Raw genomic sequence first — 15,729 nt, forward strand, 5'->3', positions numbered from 1 at the left:
AGACATTAGGAATTTTGTTTAGTTCCGGAGGCTGTTTTTCCTTCCTTGATTATTTTAATGACCGTAGTCTTTTGGACTTCCGACAGAAGGTTTGGGTCTCTGAGTTTTAGCATGTGGGGGTGTCGCCTCCCAGGATGAATTTTATTTTGAATCTGTATCCTGCAGTTGGTTTGTTACAATATACACAATGTCACATTTTTAAAAGGAAGAATTAAAATTAACACTGGTTTCCAGTTGCTTCGAATTGTAGTTACGCTTTTCCCAGCTTATTCAGCTGGAGGCCAGTCTGTGCAAGGGGCTGACGGTCTGTTCCCCACTTTGGGGGGCGGGGGTCTCCACAGTCATTTTTTATTTATAGGTAGTTTCACTTATTTTTTCTTTTATGATTTGTCGACATTAGGTCCCTGTTTTTTAATGTACAGAAATGCGTGCGGTAGTTGACAGGAGCCTCCAGGGCTGGCTCGCGTGAGTCCTTCCCACGAGGGCAGGTGGCCTCGCCGCGCGTGCTGCTTACGCGAACAGCCCTGTGGGTGGGGAGTTTCTCTCTGCGGTTGTTCGTTCGCGCACCTGCTGGCAGCCGCTGTTTCTGGGGCTCGCCCGTCGCCCGTCTCATCCTTTGCCCACATCCCCACCGTGTGCTTGAATCCGGCAGCTTTTCACCTTCGCATAGTGAGGGCACATGCTGACCCCGTCGTTCCGGTTTGCTCCTCCCCCTTCTAGTCTCCGGGGACAGGGCCGGGACAGGCGGGCTGTCCGCCCTTCGGAGACGGGGCGGTAGCGTGGGGACACCGCAGCCGGCCTCTGTCGTGAGGTCCTTGTTCTTTCTGGCTTTCCAGCCCCTGACCCTGCATCTGGCCCCTCCTCTTCCGTAGGCGCTGGGGGGTGCTGCGCTCCCGGCTCCCTGACCAGACGGCACCCCTGCAGAGTGAGCGGTCCCCTGTCCCAGGCCGGCCCATCCTCAGCGCTGCCGCCTCCCCATTCTCTCCATGGGCCTTGGGGTGTCCCCCCCCCCAATTCCAGGAATTTCCCAGCGCCCCGTTCTTGGCTGCTCCCTCGGCCAGAGTCAGGTTTCAGGTGCTCAGAACAAGGCGGCCGGTGCCGAGCGTGCCGACGGCCCGGGGCCCAGGGACTCCAGTGGGCCAGCGCCGAGTGCCGAGCACACTTCGGGCACTGGGCTGCCAGAAACGAGCAGAGGCTGGTGGGGGTCGGCCTGGGCAGGTGGGGCTGGGGAAGGCGGGAGTGACGCACAGGGAACTATTTAAGACAGGTGGATGACAAGAGAACAGGTGTCCATTCTGGTACTCGCTGAGCGCCGACCATGTGCCAGGAACCACCCCGGGCTTCAGGGTCACCGCATGAACAAAACATATCGCACCCATGTCAACCGCAGTTTTCATGCTGAAAAACCTCTGGATCCAAGCTCTGGCCAAGGCCCTCTGTGCCCTCACTGTCACGTTGCTGCCCCACGTGTCTCGCGGACTGCCGGGTGGGTCACGGCAACACGGAGCCGGGGTGCCAGGCAGCCCCTCCCCAGGGAGCGCCCGTCCGCTGTGCTCAGGCCTAGGCAGCAAGGACACAGCTCCAGGCGGGGCAGGCGCCAGGCGGGGCAGGCGAAGGCAGCCTTACCCACTCAGCAAACAGGTGCTGAGCGTCGACTGCATGCTGGGCCCTGGCGCAGCCGCTGTGAACGGGGTGACCTGTGACGTGTCCCCGCAGATGGACGACACAGGCTACAGCAGGCGTCAAGTGCAGAGTATGGACGAAGGCTGCTGGGGACGCTGGCCGGGACAGCCGGGTAGGGCCCGGCCCGGGGCTGCCGCTGAGGGCCGGCCGCTGCTTCCAGAAAAGACGGGAGCTGTCTGGGGGTCCGGGGCCTGGAGAGGGGTTATCGGCCCGGGAGGAGAGGGCTGATCCCCCAGGGTCTCCTCCAGGATGCACGGTCTGGGCCACCTCAGTTGCTGGCACGGGGGGGCCTGGCTGGGGCCTCGGCGGGGCCCCCCTCCTTTCTCAGCCTCAGTTTCCACGTGTGCAGATGGCCCCCCATTCCGTAGTGCTGGGGACAAGTAGAGGAAGGCAGAGCACCTCGCCCGTCCTGGTCCTGACCTTGTGGAAGCAGAGAGGGCGGTGCCCCCTGGGAGGAGGCGGAACCGGGCCACTGATAATAAAAGGGACCGGGGACCAGAGGGAAGTCAGAGCAGCGCGCGCCCCGGCGCTCACCCCGGAGCTCACCCCCGCACTCACCGAGAGCGTCATCAAAGCCCCAGATGAGTCAGGCCACAGGACACCTGGACGTCCACCGTCATCGTGGCCCTCGGCGCCCTGCAGGCCACGCGTCCTCCTCCCTGGCCCTGCGTCCCCACCTCCTGTCCCTTAGGTGCAGGCCGCCCGCAGAGGCTGCTTCTGCTCACGTGGAGCCAAAGGGAGCCGTCGGCTGAGCTTAGGGATGGCGGCCCCTCTCGCAGCCAGCACCTGGGCGAGCAGGCTGCCATCTCGGGAGCAGCCGTGCGGACGGGTGCCCAGGACAGGCCTCTGGGCACAGGGTCAGGGAATAGCTGGTCTTGGACCGTATCCTGACTGTCCCTGAGCAGGTGTCCTCACCATGCGCAAGAGGCAGCAGGGAGGTTCAAACGGCAGACCTTTTCCGAAGGGACCAGGCAGTAAGTATTTCTGGCTTCCTGGGCCACACACGGTCCCCACGGCCGTCACTCAGCCCTGTGTCCTGCAGAGTGTTTGCATGGGCCGATGTGGCAGTGTTCCAATAAAACTTTATTCACAAAACAGGCAGCTGCCAGGTTTGGCCCCAGAGGCTGTAGGTCCCTGGCCCCTGCCGTGGGTGTGGAAGGTCACAGACGCCACAGTCTCCGCCCCCTGACCTCATCACCTCCCAAAGGCGCCACTTCCTACCAACACTGTCACGCTGGGGGTTAAGGTCTCACCGTGAGTTTTGGGGGTGACAACACTCAGTCTTTGGTGTGGAAGAAGACCGTACAGCACTGTGAATGATGAGAAAAACAGGTTACAAAACAAACAGGAAGCACGATGACCTTGTCCAGCCAGCGCTGACTGCGAGCCCGGGGACTCAGCTGTGAGATGCGACCGGTCGACCCCCCGAGCTGGCGCCTGACACCCACGTGTGGTAAGGGCTCTGAGGGCTGGGGGCAACTTTTTAAAAGTCGGCACAAACAGGTGCGCATGGGAGAAACGCGTGGGAGAAACGCATGGGAGAAACGCGTGGGAGAAAGCGGCCTCGGCAGGGTTTCTGTCCCGGCGCTGGAAACCGCTTTCGCTCGCTCGTCGGCATTTTCTAGGTTTTCTGCAGGGAACACGTGTGCCGATTCCCTGTACAGTGGCGACTAAGTGTGCGGGGCGGAGGGTCTCACGGCCTTCATGGGGCTGCCGGAGCCCGTCCCTTGTCCTGGGGCCTTGCGGGCTGGCAGGGAGGAGGGACGCACAGCCCTATAGCCAGGCACCGAAGACCAGGGCCTCCGTGAGTGCACCTCGTCCTCTGCTGTGTCCCCTCTAGTGCCATCTAGAGCTGCCGTGCTCCCAGGCAGAGGCCCAGGGGCACCTCGTGGAGGCCAGGTGGGGCCTGTCGCCGTGAGGCTGTGGCCGAAGACCTCACTGGGCCTTTTAAACTCTGGGCCTTGGAGACTCTATGTCTCGAACTCTGAACTCTCCCCTCGCAGGAATGTCACCTGTTACTGACTGACCGTGGTGCAAGTTGACCTGGGGGGCAGGCTTAAACCCTGCACCCCTATGTGATGTGGGCGGCCATGGGCAAGTTACTGATGCCCCATTTCCTCGTCTGTGAAACGGGCATTGGGAGGATTAAGAGGCTCCTGGCTGCCGGTCAGTGGTAGGGCTAGAGCTGTCCTCGGTGCCGGTGAGGAGCCTGGGACCCCGGAGGCGGGCCTCAGGGTCGGTCTTCAGGGAAGTTCCCAAAGGCCTGGTGGGCCAAGGAGCCGGGACAGAGAGCCCCCGAGCCTTGCCAGGAGCCCCTGTGCATGGCGTTGTGCAGCTGGGCGCTCACCCATGCCGCCCTCAGGGGCCGAGGGGTCCCGGCCAGCGTGCAGGTACGCAGGTACCCTGGGGAGCTGGCTCTGCAAGGACCTGGGGCCTCTGGAAGCCTGGAGGCACCCCCACAGCTCACTGCATGCTGGTGGGCTCAGGCCCCGGACCCCCAGCCTGGAGAGCTGGGCCAGGAACGGTAGGGGCTGCAAGGGCCAGAGCGGCTGCAGGCTGCCTTACGGAGGGAAGCTGGTCTCTGAAGCCGTCTGGGCCTGGGCCAGCTTCCAAGAGGGGCTGGCACAGAGGCCGGGTGAGGGAAGGGAAAGAAGGGGCACCCGCTGGCCCCCATGTCTGCGTGTGGCCTGCCCCTCGCCTCGCTGGCCAGGGGCTCAGGAAGTGAGCCTTGGTGCCGAGGTGCAGCTCACTCGGCACGGCCACGGGGCACCTTCTTCTCTGCAAACCCTTCCAGGGGCACCCGGGGGCAATCTTGTTGTCCAGCCTGCACACGCTCTGTCCGCTGCACCCCGGGGACTCCTCTGCTGTGGCGGGACCTCCGCAGCCAGTGCCCCGGGAAGAGTCTTTTCAGTAGCTGGCAGGTACTCTGGCCCCAGGATCTTCTGTGGTCCTGTGGCCAAGACTGAGCCCTGAGCAACCTGGGCGCGCAGAGCCTGGCACGCCCGAGACCTGGTCCCTGCTCCCTAGTCCTCGAGCCCCCTTCACCTTAGCCTTCTTCCTGTCCCCTCCCACCGCGGCGTTTCCGAGATTCTTAGTCAAACTCTGGCAGAGCAGGTGTGCTGGGAGGTGGTCTCTGCCTCTGCCAACACCTGCACTTCTGCAGGCCTTCGGCTCAGGACCAGGTGGCCAGGTGGGGAAGCTCAGGGCAGTGGGGCTCTGCCACCAAGCCCAGTCCTGTCCCCATCAGCTGGGGGGACAGGTATGGAAGCCTGGTCGGACTCTAGCCTGCAGCCCAGGCACCCCCAGGACAGCCAGGGGCACCCCTGCTCTGGGACCACAGGTTCCAGGAAGGCGGCCGCCAGCTCCTGTCCCCAGCCCTGCCCAGCAAGCGCCTGGCTGCGGCAGGCACCCACTGCCAGTACGGGGCATCCCCGAGGGCTCATGTGGGACGCACCGCGGCCCCAGCGCACCTCACGCGCACCCCTTCCCTGAGCACCAGGTTCCCAGCCTCGCCCCGCCCAGGCCCCGCCCCTCCACTGCCCCCTTGGACTTGTAGCTAGAAGAGAACCATCAACGGAAAAAGACTGGGGGCGATGGATGGTGGGTGGGATAGTTTTCCAGGTCTGATAGATTATAAACATAACTGTTACATTTACATGAAGTCACTGAAAACTGAACCAAAATTAAACCTAATTTTATGAAGATGGTCCAGTTCTTGTCTAGACTTTGTTTTTCATAGAATAAATTCACGCGAAGGGGTGCCCGCGCCCTGCGCCTCGAAGGTGGAGCTGCGTCTCAGCTGCCGGCACCTGCTGGACCGCGACCCGCTGACCTAGTCCGACCCCAGCGTGGTGCTGCTGCAGCAGGCGCGGGGCCAGTGGGTGCAGGGAGGGCCGGTGAGAGGGCGCAGAGACGCCGGCAGCTCGAGAGGCTGCGGGGTGCAGGGCAGGGGCGGCCAGGAACCGAGGGAGCGGCCGGCCTGGGCCGAGGGGATCCAGGTAGAGGAGAGTGCCCTGGTGGGGGCCACCCAGGATCCCGCGTGGGAGTCCGGTCCGAGAGAAGCGTCGGGCTTGAGGGGCCAGCAGGAGGCTTGACTAAGGGGGCCGCGGGAGTGAGCTGCCGGCCTGAGTGGGGGAGCAGGGGTTGGACTGGAGATCGGTTTCTCTGCCGGGTCCTCAGCCTCCAGGCAGGGGACAGGGAGGGGACAGCTGAGCCCATCTGGGGCACTCGGGCAGCAGCCGGGACTTGATCCCTGAGGTTCAGGACTCCACCTGGAGGGCTCCCAGCTTGCGGTCACGCTCCTCGGGGTTCTTGCAGACTTGCCTGTGGGTCGCCAGGAGAGTCTAGAACACCCTGGGGTGAGCCGGTGGGTACTCTGTGTGGCCACGTTCATGCACACCCACCCCTCTGGCCTCGGCTCTGGGCAGCCATGTCCTGGCAGCACGAGGGTCTCCCACTGACACCCTCTGGCCCTGGGTCTGGCTTCCCTGTGCCCACCACCCCTTGTCACCCCAGCTTGGCCCTCCCCCGGGGCTGGCAGTGGTGACAGATCTGGGCGGCCTGTGCTGTGCAAAACGCTTTCTCGGTCTCCATCTCAGCAGCGCAGGGACAGGCGGGGTTGGAGCCCCAGAGGCGGTGTGGCCCAGCAGGACGGTGGGGGCTGGGACCCTGGACCAGGAGCCTAGGTGACGCCGTGGAGGGGCCACATCTGGGGCCGCCCCTGATCTCTGCTGCCTGCACTGCAGTCTTGTGCCATCTCTTGTCCTCTCTGGGCCACCAGCTTCCCAGGGCTGAGAAAGCCCACTGGCCATCAACCGGGCAGGCCCCAGCCCAGTGCCGGCCTGGCTGGGGGACACCGGAGGGAGGGTGGCCCAAATCCCCATCAGCCTTCGTTGCTTGGCCTGAGCACTGCCTCGTACAGACGCCCCATTTGGGGGAGTGGAGTCTGTGGGACCCTGGGGTGCGGCACAGACACCCATCTGCCTGTCTGGGGTTGTGTTTTGGGGGTTGGGCCGAGGTGCAGGAGTCTGCGCCCAGCGTCCCCGCCTGCCCAGCAGAGCGAGCTCAGCTCTAGGTGTGCCCAGCCCCGGGTTCCAGGGTGCCGTCCCTTACTCAAAGTGACCTCACTCAGAGAGCTGGGCCTCGGTGTCCCCATCTGAGACCGGGGGCTGGAGCAAGCCGAGGTAGGCGTGAGACGGGATGAGGCAGAGAAGGCGCCCACATTTGCCAGGACGTGCCCCCTGGGAGTGGCCACAGCATGGGGGACTGGAGCCCAGACCGGTGGGGTGCCGGCCGGGGTGCTGGCCCTGGGGTGCCGGTGGCATCCCGCCCGTGCGTCTGCCCGCCGCTGCAGGCGGACAGGGCAGAGGTGGTCCGGAGCTGCCTGCACCCCGTGTTCTCCAAGGTCTTCACGCCTGACTGCTGCTTTGAGGAAGCACAGAAGCCACGGGCCCGGCAGCCTCAGCCACCAGGACGACGACTTTCTGGGGGGCGTGGAGTGCACCTTGGGGCAGGTGGGCACCCCCCCTCGGCAGGGAGGAGGGCGGGAGACACCCAGGAGGGTGGCAGGCACCGGGGCTGGTTCCGAAGGCCGGGGCAGTGGCAGTGGCAGCTCAGGGACACGTGTGCCAGGTGCCACCAGGTCCCTCTGGATGAGCACCCGGCTCTGCCCATCTCCATCGCTCCTCCTCTTAAAAATGTCCTTATTAGTTATGTTTTAAAATACATCATTTTGATTCATATGGCTCAAGATGCAGGAAGTGTAAAAGGCACGCTGGCCCGTCCCCCCCTGCCCTGTCCCCACGTCCTGGCGCCTCTCACACGAGGATATGAATGTGGGATTCTTCCTGTGTTTTCTGAAACACACGTGGCACACACCGTTCTGCAGCCTGCGCTGGGCACCCCCGCGGCACGAGCGAGCCCTCCACGCCGGCTCCCGGGGGCTCCCGGTCTCCCGCTTATCCAGCTGTCCTCCGCCATGCGCCTAACGAGAGCTCTCGCTGGCCGCCAACCAGATTGCTCTGGCCAGGCTGTGTGCCGAGCACGTCACGGGCCCCACGCTTCATCCTCCCAAGTGCCACGGGGCACGTCCTTTCCGCTGAGGTCTGACTCGCGTACAGTAAGATGCGCAGACCTCACGGGTCGACACCGATGAATGTCGGCAGCTGTGTGCACCCGAGCAGCACCCGAATCACGGGCGTTTCCGTCACCCCGCCCACAGAGCGTGAGCTGAGGTGGTGGAGGGGCAAGCCCTCTCTCTGGGGGCTGCTGGGGGCCCAGGTCCCACAGGCGGGAGGCTGAACTTTCCGGGGTCAGGCTGTCCCCTAGCAGGTGACCACAGGGCCTGGAGCAGAGGCCAGAGGAGGAGGACCGGGCAGCAGCCCAGAGCCAGTGGGCCGCTCTGCCTCTAGCGACCTGCTCACGGGCTCGTCACTGCCCTGTGCCTCAGTGTCCCCCTTGTGGCTCAGAGCAGGGCCTGGGCTGGGTCCCTCGGGGGTGACACAGACCTCTGTTGGAGTTTGCCGGGAAGCAGGGACCCTGTGTGACGGGGCTCCCCCTCTTCCAGTGACAGGAGGTTCTCGGCTTTGGGCTTTGGAGCCCGGATCCCTCCCGAGTTTGAGGTAGGACAGCCCGGGGGGCTCCCCTGTCCCTGGGGCCCTCCCCAGCAAAGGCCACCCTTGGTCCCTCTCCGCTAGGAGCCACTGCTGCATGACCCTGGCTTTTCAGCCAGAGGGGCTGACCTTTGACCTCCTAGCACTAGGGACCTCTGGAGACAAGGAAAAGGCGGGCATTAGTCCGTCATCTTCTAGTTATGAACAGTAGTTCGAAGGGCTTAAGCGAAACTCCATGGCGGGGGTTATCGTGATGCAGCTCGGCGGCGTCAGGCCCGGCGGGACCCAGGGGCTGCAGCAGGGCCCAGCACCCATCTGCCTGTCTCAGCGACTCCCCTCCACAGGAGCCCAGGGGGACAGACCCCCTCTCCCAGGAAGTGGGGCTGTGGGTGTCCTGGGAGGATGAGCCAGCTGACAGGCCCCTTGTGTGCCCATCCAGGTGTCCCATGACTTTGCCATCAATTTCAACCCCGAGGACGGCGAGTGTGAAGGCAGGGGCAGGAGGGGCCGGGCCGGGCCGCAGTGGGCTGCACTCACCCCCCTCACCCCGCAGGGATCCAGGGCGTGGTGGACGCCTACCCGAACTGCCCGCCCAGGATCCAGCTCTACGGCCCCACCAACGTGGCGCCCGTCATCTCCAAGGTGGCCCGCATGGCAGCGGCCGAGGAGCACACCGGGGAGGCCTCTGTAGGTGCCCGGGGCGGGTGGCATGGTGGGGACTGGGTGCCGTGGCCCCGAGGCAGGATGCTGGTCCGCTGTGTGCAGGCGGGGACGGGGAGGGCCGAGGCCTGGGGAGCGGCCAGCGCAAAGGCCCTCGGGCCGGGCCAGAAGGCGGAGCCCAGCGTGGCTGGAATGGAGCTGGGGCTGGGAGAGGACGGGCGGGGCCCCAAAGCTGCGGGCCCACTTCTGAGCAGGAGAATTCCCACGGGGGGGGGCCGCACCACCCCACAGCCTGTGCGCGCCCCGCTGTGCGTGAGCTACTGCGTCGCATGCGTTTCAATGCACACAGGTCACGCTGTGCCGATGGCGGCCGCCGCCTCGCGGTCCGTAGCCCTGTCTCTGCAGCCGAGTGCACGGCCGCTCCGCTGTGCTTAAAAAAACATTACCGAGAGCGCCAGACGAGCGCCACAGTTTCTGCGCGGCCTCAGCGCCCTCTGGCTCCCGCGCCCCTGGGCTCTGGCCCTGGCCCCTCCACCCTCCGCCTCCCTCCTGCACGTTGCTAGTGTCCCCGCTCCCCACGCGACCCGCTCCCAGCAAGCACGCACCGCACGTGACCACGGCCCAGCGCCCGGGGCCAGGCTCTGCGGTCCTCGGCCCCCCTCGCGTGTCCACAGCCGCGGCCCGGGACCTGCCCTCCCCGCACGCTGTGCCTTGGGCCTCAGGGTCCCTCCCACCGGGATTCCAGTGCTGGCTCCTCCAGCCTCGGCCTCCCCTCTGTAAGGTGTGGGCGCCCCAGTGTCCACCGCAGAGTCGGGGCGAGCTGGGGCTGGGGGACCGGTGGCCGTCGGGCACCACGTGGGCCGCAGAGCGAAGGCTCTGGTTCGTGGTGGCCGTCATCTCTTATGCTTCAGCAAACACGTTTCCAGGCTGAGCGATGCCTGTGGTCTCCCCCAGGCCGTGTCGGAGGAAGGAGCTGGCCGAGGGGCTGGGGGACTTCATGCGGGTGGGTGCAGCCGCCCTCAGGGTCCCTCGTCATCCTCCCTGTGCCCCAGCAATACTACATCCTGCCGGTCCTGACGGACGGCGTGGTGACAGACATGGCGGACACGCGGGAGGCCATCGTGCGTGCCTCCCACCTGCCCATGGCCATCATCGTCATGGGCGTGGGCAGCGCCAACTTCACGGACATGCAGACCCTGGATAGGGACGGGGCTCCCTGCAGTCCCCTCGGGGCCAGCCTGCCGTTCGTGACATGGTGCAGTTCGTGCCTTTCTGCGCGCTCAAGAACGTGAGTGTTTGGGACAGGCTGGTGGTCCAGGGCCCGCCACAGGGGACACACTGCCCCTACCACAACGCCAGGCGCAGGCCCCACGGCCGGTCCCCCTCGGCCGCGTAGGAGGGGACCAGGTGCTGCAGGGACGGCCGGGGCCACCGTGGTTCGTACTTTCCAGCCTATGTGCTTAACAAAGCCTCCCCTGGCCACCAGGCGGGCCCTGGTGTGGCCTCCTGGGAGGGCGAAGCCACCACGTGACAGGCGGGGCTCTGGAGGAGGGGCTGGGGGACCAAGGTGAGGGACGGGTCAGGAGGGCCTGGGGCGAGCACATCATCCCCTCCCACAGGTGAGCCCTACATCGCTGGCCAGGTGCGCGCTGGCCGAGGTGCCCAAGCAGCTGGTGGAGTACTGCAGCCACAGAGGGGTGCCCCGCGAGGCCCCGCCCCCACGGCCGAGCCGGTGGGCCAGGCCGCAGCCGTCCAGCACCCTGGGGCCCCCGGAGCCCCCCGTGACCTCCCTGGGGCCTCACCCCTTAGCCTAGGCCCATCCCTCGTTCCCCGTGGTCCTGCTGCCTGTGCTGGCCTCTGGGCCCCCCAAGGCCGAAGAGTGCACAGTCTCAGGCCCGGAAGCCCCTGGAGGCTTCTGACGCAGCCTCGCAGAGTCCTTCCTGGACCGACCGAGGCCCGTCCCTGCAAGGGTGCAGTGCGAGACCGGGGGAAAGGATCGGAGCCAGGGGCTGGAGCAGCCCTCTGTGCGTGCCCGGCCCTGCCCCAGCAGACAGCAGAGCGAGGCCGAGGCCGGGGACCCCTGCTTTGCGTCTGCCACGTCCCAGTCACGGAGAAAACCCGGGTGCCTCCGACACCCCATCCCCACAGCCGGTTCCTCGGTACCTTGGCTGGCACCCCAACCCCCCACCCCCGCTCCCAGAGCCCCTGCCCTTGGCCTCCCCCCGCGGCACGCGCCTCTGCGGGGTCTGCGGGCGAGGGCTGCAGCACAATAAAGTCATCTCCTCGCAGCATGCGCGCCTTCCTGCACCCCCATCCCCGTCCCTGCAGCACGGGAAGGGGGGTCCGGCCCTCCCAGCCTCCTGTCTGACGCAGGGGACCTTCTGACGCAGCCTCGCAGAGTCCTTCCTGGACTGACCGAGGCCCGCCCCTGCAAGGGTGCAGTGCGAGACCGGGGGAAAGGCCAGAGGTGTGACAGCCGTGACATCGGCCTGCGTGTGGCCTTCGGGGACCTACCAGCACTGCTCGCTGTGCACTCTGTCCATGAGGGGGCGCCGCCCGGTGTGTGGGGTTCCGACTGAGATTTCACCTGAGTTGTCTCGTCTGGGAGAAGCCAACTGTCCTCACCCGAATCCAGGCCCACCGCCCAGGCACCCACTCAGCACCCACCCACCTGCCCCTCCCACACCCACCCCTCCATTTATTCATCTATCATCCATCCTTCCATCCACCCGCCCTAACCCATCCCTCCCTCCACCCATCATCCATCCATCCCCCTGGAGACCTATTTTTAGCTCCCGATTCATCTCCCTTAAGCAGGGATAATGGGCATCGCCATGGTAACCTGACTACCGCTGAATTCTGGTCTCTTCGGGAGTGGAGAGGCCAACACAGAAGTGGCCTCTATGCCTCCTGGGAGGCAGCAGGGCCGCAGGGCGGAGGGGCAGGGAGTTGTGGGTCCCGAGATGGCAGGGCAAGTGTCCACTGCATTCTGACTCGGCCACTGAGCCCTGTGTGACCAGAACGTGGTCTGAGTGGCAGGAAGCCTCAGACAGGTCTGGGCTCCGCCCACAAGGTTGGTCAGCTGAGATGCCAGAGTTGGCAGAAGGCACAGAGGGGTCAGTTGAGAAGAACGAGAGGGGTCCACACAGCGCAGGGGGCAGCATGGTGGCCGGGGGGCGGGCAGGGCAGGGCAGGGGCCTGGCGAGCTGGGTGTGGAGGGACCTGTGGCTTTGGCAGGGTGCGGCCAGCCACTCCCGGACATATGGAGCGGGCAGGAGCAAGGTGAAAGCAGAGAGCAGCCAGGAACCCCCAGAAAAGACGCCTCCCGGGGCCAGAGCGGGGCTGGACAGGAGGACGGCAGAGGCGGTGGCCGTAGCAGCCGGGCCGGGGGAGGCTGGGCTGCTGGCGTGTGCGGGCCGCTGGGAAGTGGGGTTAGGTCGGCGTCCACGAGTTTGCCACCCAGGGAGTGGCCCGGAGAGGGGCAGACACTCCCAGGTCACGGACAAGAAGAGCCAAGCTCAGGACGGTTATGCCCAGGGTGACACGCTGGTTGGAAGCAGAAGCGAGACCCACCAGACCCTGGGTTTACGCGTCTTGCTATGGTGTCTTCCGTCGAGGGACGTGCGGTCAGGACCCCTGCCAGCTGGTGTGGGGGCCGGCGCCTGGGACCACCGGGCCCCAGTCCTTCAGCGCCTCCCAACCTCAAGTTGGGGCCTCACTCCTGCTCACTGCAGACGGGACGTAGCTTCTCCCAGCAAGCAGAACCAGAAGGTGTGCCCTGGGCCGGGACCCCCCGCGGGAGCCCCCGGGACCAGCCTGCCTTCAGAAAGAGCTTCCGGCATGCTGTCTGCCCTGGCCCCTCCTCCAAGGGCAGGCTTGGGGTCTGCAAGCAGCTGCAGATGCTTGCAAGGGTCAGCGGTGTCAGCACTGGTCCAGAGCCAGGCTGGACACCAGCCCCAGTTTTCAATAGCTGTGTGACCTTGGACAGGTCACCTCAGGCTGAGCCTCATTCCTCGGCTGTCACGTGGGAGGCCTGGAAGCTTTAAATCACATCTTTAAATCTTTAAATCCCGTGGGGAGGTGGGATGCATGTTCCTTCTTGGATCCGGGCAGACCTGGGGGCCTCTGTGACTTCCAGGCTTAGTCATGAAATGCTGCACTGCCGCCTTGCTCACTCGTGACCCACACTGCAAGGAGGCCCCAGCAGCCAGCCCCGAGTTGCTGGCCACACGAGGATGCCACCACGAGGGACTCCTCCGGTCCACTGTCATCGTCCTGCAATTTCAGGACAGACGCCCACCCCGCCCTCCCAGATGCCTCCCAGATGGACGTTTTCTGGGGCCACTCAGTGCTGGCCACGACGTCTCTGAGAACATGAGCTAGACCAGCAAACCCTTTCCAGCCCTGAGAGGCGCCAGTCTGGGAGGAGGGGACAGGCTCCTGGAGGCAGGAACAGGCCACCCGGCCTCCCCTTGCTCTGGGCGCACAGGCACAGGGACATCCGCCCACACCGGTGTCTGCCTGGCGCCCGCACACCTCCCAGGTACGTGGGTACACACTCGTGTGCCCGCGAGTCCACCGTGTGCACTGCCACGTCGAGAGCCACCACGTTTTGGTGAGATTTCTCCGGTTCCGAGGACGAACATATCAGAGCTCCAGCCCTGACTGCGAAGGTGCCCAGCTGTGCATCCCTTCTCCACGGGGAGCCGAGGATTCTGGGTCAACGTCCCCACCCTGGGCCTGCTCGCTGTGGTCAGAATCAGCGGGGGGCTGGAGGGAGAGGGAACAGGGCAGCTTGGCACCCTGACTTTCTTTCTTCTGCTGCCAGAGGGAGCGGATGGGAAGCTGTGACTCAGTGCTCATGATCGGCGCGGGGCACAGGGCCCAGACGCGGTTCTGGGCTCAGTGGGCGGTGAGTGGCAGCTGCCTCCTCCGCCCTCCCTCCGAGTGAGGCACGTGGGACCTGCCGGAGGGGACCCTCTTCCGCCTCAGGACTACGGCGGCTACCGAGCCCCTCGTGCTGGGGGACTGCGAAGCTTGGCTCGAACATCACTGCGCTGGATTCTCACAGCCCCATGGGGCTGCGTGCTCTGAGCCCCGTTTCACAGGACCCCGGGCTCAGGGAAGCGAAGCCACCGGGCCCAGGGCACAGTTGCGAGGGCGGAGCGGGGTCATGAGTGGAGCCTTGCAGCCTGGTTACCAGGACCCAGCACCCAGAGCCGGCAGCCCGAGATGTGTGTGTGCATGTGCACTCGTGTGTATGAACACATGTGCGTCTGTGTGTCCGTGCTTGTGCACACGTGAGGGCTCTTTGTCCTCAACTGTTTACTGGAGCCTCTCTCTGACCCCAGCCACACTGGGCGGGCCGCAGTCAGCCTCCCGTCGGGTGGCTCCCTCTGCCTGGATGCTGGGCGTCGGCTGGACCAGGGTGAGTGGGCTGATGGCCAGGGTAAGCCATGAGAACCCAGGAGTCCAGCCCAGGACGGACATTTTCTGAGGCCACTCAGTGTTGGCCACGACGTCCCTGAGAACATGAGCTATTCCAGCAAACCCTTTCCAGCCCTGAGAGGCGCCAGTCTGGGAGGAGGGGACAGGCTCCTGGAGGCAGGAACAGGCCACCCGGCCTCCCCTTGCTCTGGGCGCACAGGGCAGAGGCCTGAGGGACGTCCGCCCACGCTGGTGTCTGCCTGGGGCCCAGGTCAGACCAGCCAGACAGGGCCAGAGCGCAGCAGGCCGGCGGGGAGGGTGGGCCTCCGAGGGTCAGGGGGCACAGTGAGCACGTCACACTGCTGCAGGGCGCGTCCCTTGTCCCTCCATCCAGCATTCACAGCTCACACCCAATGCCCCTCTGCAGGACAGGGCCTTGAGGCCAAAACAGGCTGTTGCAGACGGTGGCCAGAGAGAGGCACGCAGGGGTCCCAGCGAGGTTTTGGAGGCTGGCTGGGAAACCCCGGCTCCGGGACGCCCCGGGACTCTGCTGCACCCTCTGGGCCTCCGCTGGTCGCCCAGCGAGCATCAGGTACATGCCAGCCGTGCGCCCACGCCGAGAACACAGGAGCCCAGTGTCCTCCCAGCTGACCCGGGAGCAGAGCACCGCCCAGCCCATCGGGGCAGGGCACGGGCCAAGCACGTCCCTGGCCGGCTGTCACCGGGACCTGCCCGGACTCCCAGCCCCAAGCCCACCCTAGGACTCCCCAGAGCTCCGCCGAGCCCAGCTGCTGACTGTGGCTACCTGTCAGGCAGGTGGCCCGGTGGTCTGGGTGGCCTGTCTGGTTCTGGGTACTGACCCAGCTGACCGGTCTGGGTCCTGGGCAGATGTGGGAGCAGCTGACACCGCATCTGAACACTGGACCCGAGGAGGCCACAGCGAGGCGGGAGGCTGGACGCAGGAAGGTGCCTCCGGGTCCTCGCCCTCATCGGCCTTGGTGATGGCTGGTGGCTCCACGCCTCCCGCGGTGTCCTCATGGGAGCAGGAAGCGCGGCCACTGGGTTTTGTTGGGCGTGGGGGAGAGCATGGGGTTGGCCCCCCACTCAGTTATCCTGCCTGGGTCCTGCGGTGTGGGCCACCCCCGCCTCATACCCAGTGCCCCTCTGCAGGGCACGCCCTGCGCGGCCTCAGCTCACTGCAAACGCGGGCGAGCTCGCCTTGGGAAGAGGCGAGGCGGCCAGGGCGCCAAGGCCCGGCGGTGGGCGCTGTCGGAGCTGCCGTCGGAATCCCGCCCCCTCAGAGGGCCCGGCACGCGGGTGCCCAGCGCCAGGCCTGGCCCAGCAGCAG

At 65.6% G+C, this 15,729-nt stretch overlaps 1 protein-coding gene across 1 annotated transcript; it reads left to right on the top strand.

Moving 5' to 3' along the window:
• The first annotated feature begins 1,377 nt into the window (after positions 1-1,377).
• CPNE7 (copine 7) lies at positions 1,378-10,768 on the top strand. Its single transcript, XM_015598242.1, is given in 14 exon segments — positions 1,378-1,486; positions 1,717-1,795; positions 4,046-4,207; positions 5,024-5,101; positions 5,423-5,579; positions 7,037-7,125; positions 7,127-7,196; positions 7,698-7,756; positions 8,249-8,303; positions 8,734-8,785; positions 8,848-8,981; positions 10,007-10,160; positions 10,163-10,242; positions 10,574-10,768. Coding segments are annotated over 14 exon segments (1,473 nt in total).
• Positions 10,769-15,729: the final 4,961 nt, after the last annotated feature.

Source organism: Pteropus alecto, unplaced genomic scaffold (assembly GCF_000325575.1).
Source record: "Pteropus alecto unplaced genomic scaffold, ASM32557v1 scaffold89, whole genome shotgun sequence".
Classification (NCBI taxonomy): Eukaryota; Metazoa; Chordata; class Mammalia; order Chiroptera; family Pteropodidae; genus Pteropus; species Pteropus alecto.